Source organism: Salvelinus fontinalis, unplaced genomic scaffold (assembly GCF_029448725.1).
Source record: "Salvelinus fontinalis isolate EN_2023a unplaced genomic scaffold, ASM2944872v1 scaffold_1165, whole genome shotgun sequence".
NCBI lineage: Eukaryota > Metazoa > Chordata > Actinopteri > Salmoniformes > Salmonidae > Salvelinus > Salvelinus fontinalis.
This window is the reverse complement of record NW_026601374.1, coordinates 1-18266: the sequence shown is the minus strand read 5'-3', so window position 1 is coordinate 18266 and position 18266 is coordinate 1. Positions and strand designations below refer to the sequence as shown.

Here is an 18266-nt window from a genome sequence, read left to right as displayed (position 1 = left end):
GTCAGCATTCTAGGTACCCTCTGGGCACCGACAAATTCAGCGTCTATTCCACGTTGGTTCAATGTGCCCAGTCGGTAGCTACACTGAGAGCTGTCAGTGCCCTATTTGTTGATGTTTATCATCTCCACGTGGAAATTCCAACACCCAATTCGTGAATATGTATAAGTAGCCTTCATCATTCTAAACGTGAATTTCCTCTCTAGGACAGGAAATGATGTCGAAATAGTGACCTATTCAAACAAATCTAGTATGGCAGGGGGTCCTTTAAGTAGACCAGAACAGATTTATTTTTTCAATGGTAAAAGGCCTGAGTGAATTATCTTCATTTATCCACCATCTTTGGTTAGGTCTAGCAAATGCCAAGGTATTCATGGGTTAGTGGTTATTATGATGTTGGTGTGGGTTGGTATATTCTGTGAGTTGACAGAGAACATTGGCCTCCTGCATTTCAGATTTCATGGATCAAAAGAAATGGACAGGGTCAAACAAAATCATAGTCTGCAATGGTATCATTAGGAAGAGAAAACATCCATTCAACATGATAGCAGTACACAGAACACAGGTTAGATTACTTGTTGGTTATTACTGCATTGTCGGAACTAGAAGCACAAGCATTTCGCTACACTCGCATTAACATCTGCTAACCATGTGTATGTGACTAATAAAATTTGATTTGATTTGATTTGATTTGATTTAGAATGCTGTCACGATGTACATTCAACATAATGTCATGCATTTGGCAACATCAGATTAGAGTGATTAAAAGCTCATGTCTTTAAACACTGGATGCAAATGCATGAGATCATGTTCAATCAATATTTACTCTACCTAATCATGTTACTTCAGTCCAGACTATGAAATTGTACTTTGTCTGAAAGAGAAAAATTGTCTAGCTTTTCTTTGGTTAAAAATGTGATTTCACCATATGTAGGCCTTAAAGGAACTGACCCTTTTTTTAAATGTTTGCCTAAAATGACAACCCAAATCTACCTGCCTGTACCTCAGGACCTGTAGCAAGGATATTCATATTCTTGATACCATTTGAAAGGAAACACTTTGAAGTTTGTGAAAATGTGAAATCAATGTAGGAGATATAACACACTAGATCTGGTCAAAGATAATACAAACAAAAAACATGCGATTTCTATATTATTATTTTTTTCATCATCTTTGAAATGCAAGAGAAAGGCCATTAAATCACATAGGAGTTTAGGCGCAATTTAGATTTTGGCCACCAGATTGCAGCAGTGTATGTGCAACGCTTCAGACTTATCCAAGGAAGCATTGCATTATTGCACAGAATTTTGTATCAAGTCTAGCCAAATGTGCCGAATTGGTCAATTGATACATTTTCAAGGACATAAGTATAGACAACTTACAAAAATTATATGGTAATACAAATGTTGAGTTTTCACACTCCCAGGAATGTCATAAATGATGGATAATTAGCTTCCCTACAGAAAAGACGCTAACCTGTGGGGCCAGACACAACAGGGGTTCAAACTGTAGGACACAGATCCTACATTTGAATATAAAAAATGATTTTCTCAAGCAAAACTAAGCTACATTGTATCTTCTGGGACCCTCAAGATGACAAATCAGAGCAAGATTACTGAATGCAAGTACATTATTTACTGTGATAAAAGTTTTGTTGTTGTGCACTCTCCTCCAACAATAGGATGGTCTTTTTTCACTGTAATAACTACTGTAAATTGGACACTTCAGTTAGTTAGATTGTCCAGGCAATCAGAAAAATCGGCCTTTGTTTGTACCAAGAGGGGTGTGGCAGAAGGCATCATCACCATTAGTATCCCAATCAATCAAAGAAAAAGATGAGGCAAGCCAACCTGCTGTCATTAAATAGAATATTCCACAGGGGGCAGCACAAGACTGTGCTAATGGCACCAGTTCACAGCAGGGAGCGAAGCGCATTCTCAGCAGCACAAGAAGCACTTTGTTCCGGAGATAGGGTGGGTTGCAAGGGGAGAGGGAAGAGGAGGGATCAGCCTGGTCTCATAGACTAGACGTAACATAGTAAATTTACATCCGGTACACTCAAATGGGTATGATATGCTATGTTTGGTATGGTTACATAAGACAGAAGGTTACTTAAGGCAAGAACAAGAGTAGGGTGGTTGGTCGGGGTTGATAGGTTGGCATATAACGCGAACGTCTAGCTACCCAAAGCTTGCATTTTAGATCATTAGCAACTTTGCAACTATTACTACTTTTTAGGTAATTTAGGTAGGGGTGAAGTGATTATGCATAGATAATAAACAGCAAGTAGCAGCATTGTACAAAACAAATGGAGGGGGCGGGGGGGGGGGGGGGGGGGGGGGGCAATGTAAATAGTCCGGTGGCCATTTGATTCATTAATATATGTTGCTCTAAAAGGTGTGCAAAGTTGGTAGAATCTTAATTAAAATAATTCACAGCTGTAATGGCTGTCAAAGATGCTTCCACAAGTATTAACTCAGGGGGGTGGAGACTTATCCAATTAGCCACAACAAATTGGAAATTGGAATTTGTAACATATCATACATTTAGCAAAGCCGTAACATATTGTATGAATTGCAATTCATAACATATCATATTTGTTTTCACATTTTGCTGCCTTAAAATTAAATCTAAAAAGGGATTAAATTAGACAACCTTCTAGAACATTTCCAAATTAAGACTAAATAAAACAACTGAAATATCATAATTGGATAAGTTTCCACCCCCCTGAGTTAATATTTGTGGAAGCACCTTTGACAGCCATTACAGCTGTGAATCATTTTCATTAAGATTCTACCAACTTTGCACAACTCTTAGGGCAACATATATCCATAATTTAAAAAAACATTTCTCAGGCTCAGTAAATTTGGTTGGGGATCGTTGATGGACAGCGATTATTTAAACCTTGTCTCAGATTTCTTAAGCAGATTTAAGTCATGACTGAGATTAGACCACTCAGGAACACTTAGCACCATTCTGGTGTATATTTTGCATAAAAATGTGTGTAATTGTTAATCAAATGGCTACCCGGACTATTTGCATTGTCCCTACCCCACTCCCCATTTTTTACGCTGCTGCTACTCTCTGTTTATTATCCATGCATAGTCACTTTACCTCTACCTCTATTAACTCAATTACCTCGACTAACCGATGCCCCCGCATATTGACAGTTTTTTTATTGTTGCTCCTTAATTATTTGTTATATTTAAAAAAAAATCTTAAATGTTTTTGCCAAAGACACACCAGAATGGCTTCCCAAGAGGTGTTAAGTGGCCGCAGGTAGCCTAGTGGTTAGAGCGTTGGACCAATAACCGAAAGGTTGCTGGATCGAATCCCTGAGCTAATGAGGTAAAACTTTAATAGCTAATAAGGTTTAAAAAAACACTGTTCCCTGCTAGGCCATCATTGTAAAGAAGAATTTATTCTAAACTGACTTGCCTAGCTAAATTTAAAGAAATGAAGTGTTCCTGAGTGGTCTAGATTCAGTATTGACTTGAAACTCAGAGACAGGGTCTGAATATTGCTGTCAATCAAATATTCCCTTCCAAATGTAGCTTGAGCAATGTTTTTCCAAAAAGATGTTGCCCTAAGAGTTATGCAAAGTTGGTAGAATCTTATTCCAAATGATTCACAGCTGTAATGGCTGCCAAAGGTGCTTCCTTCAAGTATTACTGTTTTTCCTTGGATGCTTGAACACATCTGTCCAAACAGAATTCCCTCTTTTAAAACAATGAATAACACGCAGCCCCAAATTGAAACACGTTGGCCAAAATGACACATTTAATTTGCAAAATGCATTAAGACTCTCAAAACATTAAATATGACTAAATCAACTACCTCCATTAAAACATAAAACTTGTTAATTAAAAGTAATTTCAATCAATCATTACACGATGGCCCAATAAATACTAACTACAACTATCAATATACCTAACATGGTCAACCCTCTTTTATATGTCTGTGCCATTTGTTGATACTATAATTATAGTATGCACCATAAAGGCAAGTAAACATATTAGCACAGCATGGGTTGTGTTATTTTTTTCTTAAGATTATTGTACCAAAGATGTCCCATACAGAAAGAATGTCAATCAAGAGCATGAATATCCAGAAACAAAAGGCTTTATTTGACCTGTTTCCCTTTTGACCTGAGAGCTGAACTACACTGCTCAAAAAAATAAAGGGAACACTTAAACAACACAATGTAACTCCAAGTCAATCACACTTCTGTGAAATCAAACTGTCCACTTAGGAAGCAACACTGATTGACAATAAATTTCACATGCTGTTGTGCAAATGGAATAGACAAAAGGTGGAAATTATAGGCAATTAGCAAGACACCCCCAATAAAGGAATGGTTCTGCAGGTGGTGACCACAGACCACTTCTCAGTTCCTATGCTTCCTGGCTGATGTTTAGTCACTTTTGAATGCTGGCGGTGCTCTCACTCTAGTGGTAGCATGAGACGGAGTCTACAACCCACACAAGTGGCTCAGGTAGTGCAGTTCATCCAGGATGGCACATCAATGCGAGCTGTGGCAAAAAGGTTTGCTGTGTCTGTCAGCGTAGTGTCCAGAGCATGGAGGCGCAACCAGGAGACAGGCCAGTACATCAAGAGATGTGGAGGAGGCCGTAGGAGGGCAACAACCCAGCAGCAGGACCGCTACCTCCGCCTTTGTGCAAGGAGGTGCACTGCCAGAGCCCTGCAAAATGACCTCCAGCAGGCCACAAATGTGCATGTGTCTGCTCAAACGGTCAGAAACAGACTCCATGAGGGTGGTATGAGGGTCCGACGTCCACAGGTGGGGGTTGTGCTTACAGCCAAACACCGTGCAGGACGTTTGGCATTTGCCAGAGAACACTAAGATTGGCAAATTCGCCACTGGCGCCCTGTGCTCTTCACAGATGAAAGCAGGTTCACACTGAGCACATGAGCACATGTGACAGACGTGACAGAGTCTGGAGACGCCGTGGAGAACGTTCTGCTGCCTGCAACATCCTCCAGCATGACCGGTTTGGCGATGGGTCAGTCATGGTGTGGGGTGGCATTTCTTTGTGGCGCCGCACAGCCCTCCATGTGCTCGCCAGAGGTAGCCTGACTGCCATTAGGTACCGAGATGAGATCTTTAGACCCATTGTGAGACCATATGCTGACACATGCACATTTGTGGCCTGCTGGAGGTCATTTTGCAGGGCTCTGGCAGTGCACCTCCTTGCACAAAGGCGGAGGTAGCGGTCCTGCTGCTGGGTTGTTGCCCTCCTACGGCCTCCTCCACATCTCTTGATGTACTGGCCTGTCTCCTGGTTGCGCCTCCATGCTCTGGACACTACGCTGACAGACACAGCAAACCTTTTTGCCACAGCTCGCATTGATGTGCCATCCTGGATGAACTGCACTACCTGAGCCACTTGTGTGGGTTGTAGACTCCGTCTCACGCTAATACTAGAGTGAAAGATCCGCCAGCATTCAAAAGTGACCAAAACATCAGCCAGGAAGCATAGGAACTGAGAAATGGTCTGTGGTCACCACCTGCAGAACCATTCCTTTATTGGGGGTGTCTTGCTAATTGCCTATAATTTCCACCTTTTGTCTATTCCATTTGCACAACAGCATGTGAAATTTATTGTCAATCAGTGTTGCTTCCTAAGTGGACAGTTTGATTTCACAGAAGTGTGATTGACTTGGAGTTACATTGTGTTGTTTAAGTGTTCCCTTTATTTTTTTGAGCAGTGTATTTTCCTCTATGGGCCTCGCTACCTCTCCTTTGTCCTTGTCCTTGGTCCATTCTTGCAAACAGCAACTCAGAAGTGACCTCTCTTATGCATGAATAAGACTTGATTGCTGATTGAACAATTGTACAAAGAAGTTTTGTGCAGAAGAGGTTCACAATCGTGAGTCATTTGTATCAGCTGTGACCAAATGTTTTGATTTAGTTTGTTATGATTTACTCAATTGAGTTTTGCATCTTTCATAGAGAATAGTGTTCACTGTTTTGCAAAAACGTGCTTACCATTTGTGTTGTGTTTTAAAGCAATGAGAAATGACTTAGTTTTGTACAAAGTATCAATCAATCAATCAATCAATTTTATTTTATATAGCCCTTCGTACATCAGCTAATATCTCGAAGTGCTGTACAGAAACCCAGCCTAAAACCCCTAACAGCTAGTAATGCAGGTGTAGAAGCACGGTGGCTAGGAAAAACTCCCTAGAAAGGCCAAAACCTAGGAAGAAACCTAGAGAGGAACCAGGCTATGAGGGGTGGCCAGTCCTCTTCTGGCTGTGCCAGGTGGAGATTATAACAGAACTATGCCAAGATGTTCAAAAATGTTCATAAGTGACAAGCATGGTCAAATAATAATCATGAATAATTTTCAGTTGGCTTTTCATAGCTGATCATTAAGAGTTGAAAAACAACAGGTCTGGGACAGGTGGCGGTTCCATAACCGCAGGCAGAACAGCTGAAACTGGAATAGCAGCAAGGCCAGGCAGAGTGGGGACAGCAAGGAGTCACCACGGGCGGCAGTCCCGACGCATGGTCCTAGGGCCCAGGTCCTCCGAGAGAAAGAAAGAGAGAAGGAGAAAATTAGAGAAAGCCAAGATTTTCAAAATGTTCATAAATGACAAGCATGGTCAAATAATAATCAGGAATAAATCTGTTGGCTTTTCATAGCCGATCATTAAGAGTTGAAAACAGCAGGTCTGGGACAGGTAGGGGTTCCATAACCGCAGGCAGAACAGTTGAAACTGGAGTTTCAAGTAATATTTTTTTGCTCATTAGGTTATGATGGAGATCAAGTGGACCCCAGTTTCATTAAAAGTGTGTTAGCAATCGAGAAGAACTGTAACTTAGGGGTGGAGACTTATCCAATTTTGATACTTCGTTTTTTCCCTTAATTTTTTAAAATGTGCTTTAACTTTCTTTCATTGTAGTAAAACAATCTAAATGAATCCCTTTAGATTTAACTTTAAAGCAGACATTTTTGAAAAAAGTCAAGGGGTGTAGACTTTCTATAAGCACCATAAGAAATGTAACCCACTGTATCCTGGAGTGTCCTGGATTTACGTTTACTATATTACGTCTACCCCTGAGTCTAGGTTGGAGGGACGTAGACCCATGGTAGTTAAAGGGGGGGAGAGAAAGAAAGAGATTCAATGGATTTTGCCCAGTACACTTGCAAGGTTTCCAAGAAGATCCAGCAGGACAAGTAGAGAGAGGAGATGAGGAAGGGGTAGCATGGTCCATTCGGGTTGGATGTACCAAAATAAGTGACCACAAAGGGCGATGTGGCTCTAGGGAACCGGGCAGGGATTTCACACAAGACCGCTGTTGTATAGGGAGAGAGCGGCGGACATCTAGGTGATGCATGCGGGGTCAGTGATGCACCAAGACGAGTGTGGTGGATTCCAGCAACCCGCCGCTGCAGAGAGCGAAGCCCACTAGCTTACCGCCGGCCGAGATGGCGCATGGATAGCGGATCCCTTCATGCTGCAAAACATCACCAAGCATTTATAACAAAACCGGCAGTTTGGGAGCTAAACTAAGGAATTCGATGCTTGCACTAGCAGGAAGAATAGCAACGCGCATTTCCATTGAGACTCCGAGCCTTCTGGATGAGAAAGGATGCCATCTCCATAAAACCTATCATACATAGCTAACGGGGAGGGCCAGCTTGCCTTTTTCTCACCATACTAGATTTGTTTGAGTAGGCCGGTTGTGATTCGTGAACCACAAGCTGTAACGATGTTGGTGAGATGCCACCGGAGCAAGCTGTCGGTGTGGGCCGTTCTGTGTGTGCTCGTGTTATGCTGGCTCTACATTTTCCCAGTGTACAGACTCCGGAGCGACAAGGAGATAGTTGATGAAGTGCTGCGGCAGGGACAAGTCTGGCAGAGGAACCAGACGGACATGGATCTGTTCAGGTGGGTTTTCACTCATCTCAAAACATTAGGCCTATGCGATTTGGCCCTCATAAATAATTCATAGCAATATTAATATTCAACAATATAGCAAAACATTATTACATGATTGTGTCCAAGTAGCCTAACATCTCCTACAGTCTATTTACGCACATAGCAAGACAATACATAGGCTAATTATAATAATAATGTTTATTAAATGGAAAAAGAGGAATGCAAATGGTGAAAAGAAAATCTATCACTATCAAGCTGAATCTCCAGGGCACAACAGTCACGGTATGGTAGGCCCATTTGTTGTATCTAGTCGCATTCTCACCAGAATATGACGGGAGTCGTAGGCTAATGCACTGAGGAAAGCAGATTAGGGAAATGCGCAGAACGTGGCACCTGCACGGAAAGGCACAGAGACGCGTTTTATGATGGTGCAAGAAGGAATTAGAATAATTGAATAGGATCTCTATGGTTCAGCACGTTTGGAGTTGAAAAGGTTGTCTCGCAGCCGAAGCTGTGTGTGTGTCCATGGAAACGACAGAAATGCAACTGTACTGGTGGTGCTGAATCTAGGACAAAGTAACCATCAACAACCAGCCTTTTTCCATTTGCCAATTGACGCCCAAAATTGGATTGAAGATTATATTTTTTATCATATCCGCGCCGACTCCTAATGGATTCCAAATGCATTTACACTACTCAGGCTTCCCCACACTAGGCCTACTGTCGACGCAGACAGGATTTATGGAGCATGTATGAATGTGTCATTGTGTTAAAATAGCATGCATGACACTTGGACACTGTATCAATTGAAACAGTTGTCTCATGATCTGAATTATAGTTGACAGTGCCCACTCTGCAATGAGTTTTTATTTAATCAATAGAGAATGCTCAAATTACATGTGGCCCAGAGTCCCAGACTGGTAACTATAATTCAGATCAAGAGACCGTCTCAATTTATACACTGTCTGAGTGTCACTCAATAACAAATTCTCTTCTTATTCTGACTGTCTATTTATAGCTCAGGGGTAAAGGTTTCCCATTTACCACAGATCTAGGATCAGCTTACCCTTCCCAAATCCTAAACTCACACATAAGTGATGACACCCTAAACTGACATTAGATCAGTGTCGAGATACAACGTCATCCTACTCCCTCTCTCGTTACAGGAAGCTGCTTTCAGAGTGCTGTGACCCAAGGAGAATGTTTGCGGTGACCAAGCAGAATTCACCTATGGGGAAGGTCCTGTGGTACGACGGAGAGTTTTACCACTCACACACAGTCAACAATGAGACCTACTCTCTCTTTGTGCAGGTAGGCCTCTACTCTGGTCCTGGAGGCCAGCAGTGAGCAGGCTTTTGTTCCAGCCCAACTCTAACACACCTAAAACCCAATCATATAATTCTGTGTGTTTGTATGTGTTTGTGTCTGTGATCACACTTGCATGGTCAATGATGGTAGTGTAGAGAATTTGGGGGTTGTCCATGTGTGGAATTGAACTCCAAACCCCTTGACCCCAATGAAAACACACCAGCCATAGTCTGTGTTAATGGTTAACACTCTTTTAAGATTTTTAACAAGGGCAGGTTCTCTACAGTAACTTGCTTCACAATGATGGCCATAAATATATGTAACAACTTAATCAGTTTCTCACCACCTTCCCTTTCACCCAAGCTCAACTGTGAAATCCCCACGCTATCACCCCTTTCACAGGTCTCCAAGATAAGAACATCATTACCATCTCACTAAAACACATAGTGAACGATAGACACTTTAAACTGAGAAGTGAGTCTAACCTCTGCAACATACACTGTAAAACCATAAAACACATGACACGTCGATAACCTAACTGTCAGTGTTTAAAACCAATAGGCATTTAGATTTGCCAATAAATGTTCTCATCTTAAACACAGGGGTTTAGAATGCAACGTTAAACATGGCAGTCAGCTGTTTCCAGTTCGTGTCCAACCAGGAGAACACCTATATCTGCTACGTGTTCACATTCGAACCACTAGCATTTACTTTCCCATCGTCCTGTTTGGAGTGCTTCTCGTCCTTAGAAATTGATGTGACTTTCAATGCCTTTTATTCAGATCAGTGTTAGTAATGTCTGTCACCTTACCTACATTTCAGCACAACTGAAAAGGGCCCTGTTTCCCGATAGTGATGGCTTACGAGTGGTTTAACGATGCATCTTTCCTACAACGGCCGAAGATGTAACATGCGTTTCCTAAAACACCACTCAGAGAACGGTCGCTAAGTGCGTCGTTGGAGCATGTGTCGATCGATACTGATAAGATATAAATAAAGGGAGCGCTGCTCTCGGATCAGCTTTCTCCATTCAAATCTTTCTTTAACATTACAATTCTTTCACAATACTGATGACAGATCAGCTCCTACAGAGATATTACCACCTATGGCTGCAAATGTTGAGGCGGCTTATTTTAATGCTTACCCAATAACCCAACTAGGCCATAACTGAAGGCTGAGGAGAACTAAGCCATAACTGAAGGCTGAGGAGCACTAGGCCATAACTGAAGGCTGAGGAGAACTAGGCCATAACTGAAGGCTGAGGAGAACTAAGCAAAAACTGAAGGCTGAGGAGAACTAGGCCATAACTGAAGGCTGAGGAGAACTAAGCAAAAACTGAAGGCTGAGGAGAACTAGGCCATAACTGAAGGCTGAGGAGAACTAGGCCATAACTGAAGGCTGAGGAGAACTAGGCCATAACTGAAGGCTGAGGAGAACTAGGCCATAGCTGAAGGCTGAGGAGAACTAGGCCATAACTGAAGGCTGAGGAGAACTAGGCCATAACTGAAGGCTGAGGAGAACTAGGCCATAACTGAAGGCTGAGGAGAACTAGACAATAACTGAAGGCTGAGGAGAACTAGGCCATAACTGAAGGCTGAGGAGAACTAGGCCAAAACTGAAGGCTGAGGAGAACTAGACCATAACTGAAGGCTGAGGAGAACTAGGCCATAACTGAAGGCTGAGGAGAACTAGGCCATAACTGAAGGCTGAGGAGATATAGGCCATAACTGAAGGCTGAGGAGAACTAGGCCATAACTGAAGGCTGAGGAGAACTAGACAATAACTGAAGGCTGAGGAGAACTAGGCCATAACTGAAGGCTGAGGAGAACTAGGCCATAACTGAAGGCTGAGGAGAACTAGGCCATAACTGAAGGCTGAGGAGAACTAGGCCATAACTGAAGGCTGAGGAGAACTAGGCCATAACTGAAGGCTGAGGAGAACTAGGCCATAACTGAAGGTCTTATGACATGTATAGTATGTGGTCTTAAAGGGTTTACTTTTAATTATTATTTATTTATATATTAGGATCGCCTATTATTATTATTATTTCTTGTATTTTATTTATTTATTTAGACTTTTTAATTGGGGATCCTAATAAATAAAATAAATCATAATTAAAAGTAAACCCTTTATGACCACATACCATACATTTCAGAAGGAAGTTATCCTCAGCCTTTAGTTATGGCCTAGTTATCCTCCACGTTGTGGTCTGAAAATCCTGGCTCATGGGCCACGTCAGACCTGCAAGTCACAATAAATACATTAAATAAATAACTCATCATTGGGTCCAAACAAAACACAGCAAATAAAATGCATAATATGATAACATAATATACATAATACTACATAAAACTAGATAATACTACATAACACTACATAATACTACATAACACTACATAATACTACATCATCTCCTGCCTCTGCCTCACGCTTCAGAAACAGGAGATGGCTCCTGCCCTATAAGCCGTTCCTACATAATACAATACAAAATATATAAAAATGCCTGTGTCTCTTCACACTCCTCGATGTTCCGTAAGGTGTTCTTTTATATGTTTTTATTGCTAGCTTGAGTTACCTGGGGTGGCAGAGAGTTCCATGTAGTCATGTCTATATTTAACACTGTGTTTCCCAGCCTCTGTTCTGGACCTGGGGACTGTGAAGACCTCACATTGCATGTCTTGTGTTGTACCGATGAATGTCCGAACTGTGTGACAACTGCTTGAACAGACAGTGTGGTACCGACAAACACATCAACACCTCACACAAAGACCAATAGTGATGCAGTCCATCTCTCCTCAACTCTGAGCCATGACGTGCATGTTACTGACATTCACTCTCTGTGTACATCTAAGTGCGATACGTGCTGCTGCTTTGTTCTGGACCAACTGCAATTTACTTATGTCCCTCTTCGCCGCACATGACCACATAACTGGGCAGTAGTCACCGCAGCAGGCCTTTTGCCATTGTAAATAAGAATTTGTTCTTATTTGACTTGCCTAGTTAAATAAAGGTTCAACAAAAATAAATCAATAAAAATGAGTCCAGATGCGACAAAACTAGGGCCTGTAGGACCTGTCTGGTCGACTGAGAAATCAAGAAAGCAGAGCCACGCCGTTTCACCGACAGACCTCTTCTATTTTAGCAACCACTCAGTATATATGCTTTGACCGTGACAGCTTGCTATCTAGGGTTTACATCCAGCAGTTTAGTCTCCTCAACTTGACCGTGACAGCTTGCTATCTAGGGTTACATCCAGCAGTTTAGTCTCCTCAACTTGACCGTGACAGCTTGCTATCTAGGGTTACATCTAGCAGTTTAGTCTCCTCAACTTGACCGTGACAGCTTGCTATCTAGGGTTACATCCAGCAGTTTAGTCTCCTCAACTTGACCGTGACAGCTTGCTGTCTAGGGTTACATCCAGCAGTTTAGTCTCCTCAACTTGACCGTGACAGCTTGCTGTCTAGGGTTACATCCAGCAGTTTAGTCTCCTCAACTTGACCGTGACAGCTTGCTATCTAGGGTTACATCCAGCAGTTTAGTCTCCTCAACTTGACCGTGACAGCTTGCTATCTAGGGTTACATCCAGCAGTTTAGTCTCCTCAACTTGACCGTGACAGCTTGCTATCTAGGGTTACATCCAGCAGTTTAGTCTCCTCAACTTGACCGTGACAGCTTGCTGTCTAGGGTTACATCCAGCAGTTTAGTCTCCTCAACTTGACCGTGACAGCTTGCTATCTAGGGTTACATCCAGCAGTTTAGTCTCCTCAACTTGACCGTGACAGCTTGCTATCTAGGGTTACATCCAGCAGTTTAGTCTCCTCAACTTGACCGTGACAGCTTGCTATCTAGGGTTACATCCAGCAGTTTAGTCTCCTCAACTTGACCGTGACAGCTTGCTATCTAGGGTTACATCCAGCAGTTTAGTCTCCTCAACTTGACCGTGACAGCTTGCTATCTAGGGTTACATCCAGCAGTTTAGTCTCCTCAACTTGACCGTGACAGCTTGCTATCTAGGGTTACATCCAGCAGTTTAGTCTCCTCAACTTGACCGTGACAGCTTGCTATCTAGGGTTACATCCAGCAGTTTAGTCTCCTCAAACTTGCTCAATAGATCTAGATGATGTTTACGGTTGAGCGAGTGATTTGTCCGAAAAACGATGCTTTTAGTTTTTGAGATATTGATCACCGGCATATCGCTAGTTAACCCATTGTAAAACTGACTGGAGCTCTATGGGTGTCCGTTTTTTATTTTACTGTCATAGCCGACGTGTATACTGTTGAGTCATCAGCGTACATAGACACACAGGCCTTATTCAAGGTCATCAACCTAATGTAACAGTAAACCAGTAAGGGGGAATGTCAATAGTCTGTGGTTTCCTCCTTGTCTCCTCTCCTTCAGTCTGCACTGGTCTGAAAAGAGTGGAGAGGTGAAAATCTGTTTAGTTGAAGGAGAGGAGACACGGTAGAGGAATCTACTTTAGATGATTGAGATACCCCCTAAATTACTCAGAAGGATATAGGGAACTTAAAGACGCGTCATCCACCTAGAGACTAAAAAAGGGAACAGATTCTGCTGTTGGGAAATTATTTGTCATAGGTCACGAGCCCCGGGGAACATGGGAATATGACACCCTGAATGCAAGCTGTGGGATTTGAGATGGATCCCACTTTATCATGACAGAGAGGACATAAAGGAGGATGTGAAAACCCTCATTGGAGATTGGATCAGATAACCGGAGATATTCAGTCCTCAAAATGTGGGGAAAAACACAGATGGGTTGTCAAATTGTGGCACTCATCAGATATATCCATTAGTCTGTAGAGGCCTACATGTTTTCTGCCAGGTGGTGTGTGTGTGTGTGTGTGTGTGTGTGTGTGTGTGTGTGTGTGTGTGTGTGTGGTGTGTGTGTGTGGTGTGTGTGTGGTGTGTGTGTGTGTGTGTGTGTGTGTGTGTGTGTGTGTGTGTGTGTGTGTGTGTGTGTGTGTGTGTGTGTGCGTGCGTGTTCTAAGCAGAACATTGAGAGTAATAATGAAAGAAATGTTGGACTCTTTCTCTTTCATTTGTATCTGTCTCTCTGGTTACTAACAACAGACCATCCCTTGTTGCTCAGAGCAGAACATGCAGTATGAACCCCCCTGTTGCAGGTGTTAATGGTTTCAAGGAGAGATGGAAACAGCTGCTGTGAGTCTCAGCCCCCAGGACTGTTGATGCGTGGCCTGCTCGCCCACTACTACCTAGCGCTGAGAAAACACTAGTGTGACAAGACAACTGTTGTTGTTATTCTAGGTAGTGACAGTGTGTGTGTATCTGTAGAGGGGGGTTTAGGTGTGTGTGTATGTGTGTGCGTGTGCGTGTGTGTGTGTGTGTAGGTTAAAGCAAGTGTCTGGATGTGTGTGTGGTGTGTGTCTTGTGTGATTGTATGCGTGTGTGCTGTATTTTGAGTGGGAGAAGATGAGGAGGAATAGGGAGAAAACAATTCCACTGCAGAGGGAGAGAGAGAGAAACGGCAGCATTTTAGCTACGTAACCAAAAAGACATTTCCAGAAAAACAACAATCTACAGCCTAGGATATTCATTCATTACACATATACATACTGTACATTCATGTGACTCAATGCTACACTCTAAGAGAAAAGGGTTCCAAAAGGGTTCTTCAGAAGTCCCCATGGGAGAACCCTTTTTGGTTCCAGGTAGAACCCTTTCTGGTTCCATGTAGAACCATCTGCGGAGGGTTCCAAATGGTTCTACCCAAATGGAACCAAAAATGGGTTCTTCAAAGGTTTCTCCTATGGGGACAGATGCGTAACCCTTTTAGGTTCTAGATATCACCTTTTTTTATAAAAGTGTAAAAGTGGCATGTTTAGACAGTGTGTCGGAGATGGGGGAGGTGAAGTGTGTGTGTAATTTGTGCCATAAGGTCATGGTTCGTTATCTACACCAAGTCCACAGACAAAAGAGGAGAGGAAGTAGGGAATCAACTCAAACACAAAGTTCGTTAATACATATTGGGTTACAAATGTTACCATATAGGCTACACTGTGAAGATGTTTTGAATTCCTTCTACAATGTTTTCAGTTCCCTAAAAAGGGATACAGTCAGAGGGTTACAGTCAGAGTTACTTGCGTTCTCTTTTGTTCCTCGCTCTATCCCTCTCTTGCTCCCACTCTTCTCTCATTCGCTCAGATATGCCATCTTTAAAAAAAATCTCTCTCTTTGTCTCTCACACCCTAATGTTCTTCATCTCCCCTTCTCTTCCTCAACCCCCTCTCTCTCTCTAACTCGCTCTCTCGCCCCCTCCTCTCTCTCTCTCTCTCTCTCTCTCTCTCTCTCTCTCTCTCTCTCTCTCTCTCTCTCTCTCTCTTGCTCTCTCGCCCCCTCCTCTCTCAAGTCAACAAACATGTCATTTGATTTAGACTAAAAGTTGGTGGTACGGGGGGTGGGGTCTCTGGTCGTTGTGGGGGATTGGGAGGAATGTAAGGGGAGACTCAGGGGATGGGTGGGTGGGAGGGGGACTGGTAAGCAACCTCGGTTGCTAGGTGGGATGGCAAGGGGTGGGAGCCATGCTTTCTTCGGGGAGGTGGGGAGAGGGGCTAGGCGGCATGGGAAACATGGTTTCCGGATCAGGAGGTAGGATTTGGGCGGGTAAATGGGTACTGAGGGGGGATGGGTCAGGGTTATCTTTGTGTCTGTGACTCCTCTCTGAAAAAAAATATAAGTTGGGTGAAGAAAAAGATGACATTTCCTTACGGTGATGTCTTTTTGAAAATCCAATCATTTCTCCCACGTTTATTGAACATCATCAGATCATTTTTGTTGTCGTTGAAATGACGTGGAAACAACGTTGATGTGACCAGTTTCTGGCCAGTGGGTATGTTATTCTAAAGTTCAGGGTATAGATGTTGCTGCCCTGGGATAGTTCTGGTTTCACACCTCACTGTCCTTATTCAGACAGAGGAGATGCACCTAGCTGAGCCTCACTGCCGTGTTACTGAGGTAAATCACCTTTTATTGTGTGTGGGTGTGTGTCAGTCTCCCTACTAGTAAAGGTTGCCTTGACACTATCTAATGTACCTGTTTATGACTGAGGCATTGACGTTACAGCAATCCTCTTGACGTGGAGAGAGAGGGATCCAGAGAGTGTGTGTGCGTGTCACTGTGCGCGCGCCTGTGCGTCCTGTGAGATCTGTGTGCTGTGTTTGCAGAGCATGTGAGTGAGTGAGTGTGTGTCCAGTGTGTGTTTGTGTACCCTATCTTCCCACGTCCTAACCGCCAGTGGCTACTCACCCACACACACATTATACACAAGGACAGCTCTAGACAGCACTGTATAACCACTGCCTGACAAAAATAGAGCCTGAAGCAGGGAAGAGGAGGCACTCACACACTCACTCACTCACTCACTCACTCACTCACTCACTCACTCACTCACTCACTCACTCACTCACACACACACACACACACACACACACACACACACACACACACACACACACACACACACACACACACACACACACACACACACACACACACACACACACACACACACACACACACACACACTCAAGTATTCATACACTATTTGTCTACTTTTTCCCTGTCAGTGAATGTTATAGACTCAGCCTCTCTGTTGAGCAATGTCTCTCTCTCTCTCTTTTGACATGGAAACACACTCTTGGGTCGTCATGAGTCTGTCTCAGTCGGAGCACTAATTGCAGGTCTGGGCATAGAGAGCGAGCCATGCCTGACCAGAACTGGCAGTGCCACCAAGCTCATGGGCACAGCAAAACAGAGCCCTTCTGACCACACAGTGAAGCGTTGGCATCGGTTGGCATTGGAGGAATGTGTCATTTAGGAGTTGGCTGATTAATGGAGAAGCTTTGTTAGCTTTGATCACATAGAAAGGGCTTTTAGGCTGTGATTGCTTCTGCCCTTGTCAGTAGTGCTCATCATCTCTCATCCTCTTTCTCCTCCTCTCATTTGTCTGGTTTAATTTTTTTTATTTAAAAAAAAGTATAGCCTGGTTTAAAAAAAAAATGTTGGTGTGTGTTTTGGTCTGTGTGTTGGTCTGTGCTATCCCTACTCTCATCTCATAATACTTCTCTCAGTGAGATATAATAAAAATAGAACTAATGTTTGGATCACATGTGTCACAATGATATGGAGTGATATGTTCCCAGAACTGTGAGCTGGCCATTGTTCTCCTCTAGCTGGCTCAGCCCCTTTCATGGTTCACCAGGCACCCTGGGGGGAACACAGGGAGGGGGGGGGGGGGGTGAATAGGAGGATGAGGGGGTCTAGTCCTCCACTCCAAAGGGAATAATGAGAACATTTGTTTCTCTCTGGACTCTGTTCATCGCTGGCACCGGCTCAAGCAGGGCGCAGACTCACAGCAACAAGCCAAACGAATAGAAAGGATTTGCTTCAAGAGGCACCCATAGACACCCCATTCACTGGCCAACACTGGCCATGCTTAGGCCCTTATGGTCGGCCTGTAATGGAGATTGAAAAGAGAGTACCCAGCTAGCCGTCTGGGAACTTTCCCAGGACTTTTAGTTTATATTCCTAGTACGTTCTAAATTCTGATAAGAATGTTCCACAAATGTATAAAGTGCATTTGTTTATTTACTTTACATGTATCCAAATTTTACTTATCGCAAGAGCTGGTCAAAATATTATAGCAATGGAAAATAAGTGAATATCCTCTGTCCACTCAATGTTTGCTGTCCATCTGTAGCAAACCGTGAGCAGACATTTATTGCTTTATACTTTTTTAGGAAAGTAGTCAATATTTACAGTACATTCAGAAAGTATTCAGACCCCTTGACTTTTTCATTCACAATAAATCCATGATTTATTTTAGACAGGTCTAAAGAAGCATGACATGAAGAAAATGTAGACTATTTCAGAAGAACAGAATAACATACTCTGAGCTGTCCTTATGTTAGGTCTTGATCTGGCTATGCCAAATGGCTGTGGGCTACACTAGTTCATTTAGCAGACAAGATTTGCTTTAAATTCCATGTCATTATTTTATATTATTTTATAG

General features: G+C 42.9%; 1 protein-coding gene across 1 annotated transcript; it reads left to right on the top strand.

The window, feature by feature from the left end:
- The first annotated feature begins 7062 nt into the window (after nucleotides 1–7062).
- Nucleotides 7063–10240, top strand: LOC129848762 (alpha-N-acetylneuraminide alpha-2,8-sialyltransferase-like). The gene is made up of 2 exons (XM_055915863.1): nucleotides 7063–7917; nucleotides 9075–10240. Exons 1-2 carry the CDS (start codon nucleotides 7739–7741, stop codon nucleotides 9253–9255), a joined length of 360 nt encoding a protein of 119 aa, XP_055771838.1. The 5' UTR covers nucleotides 7063–7738; the 3' UTR covers nucleotides 9256–10240.
- The last annotated feature ends 8026 nt before the right edge of the window (nucleotides 10241–18266 follow it).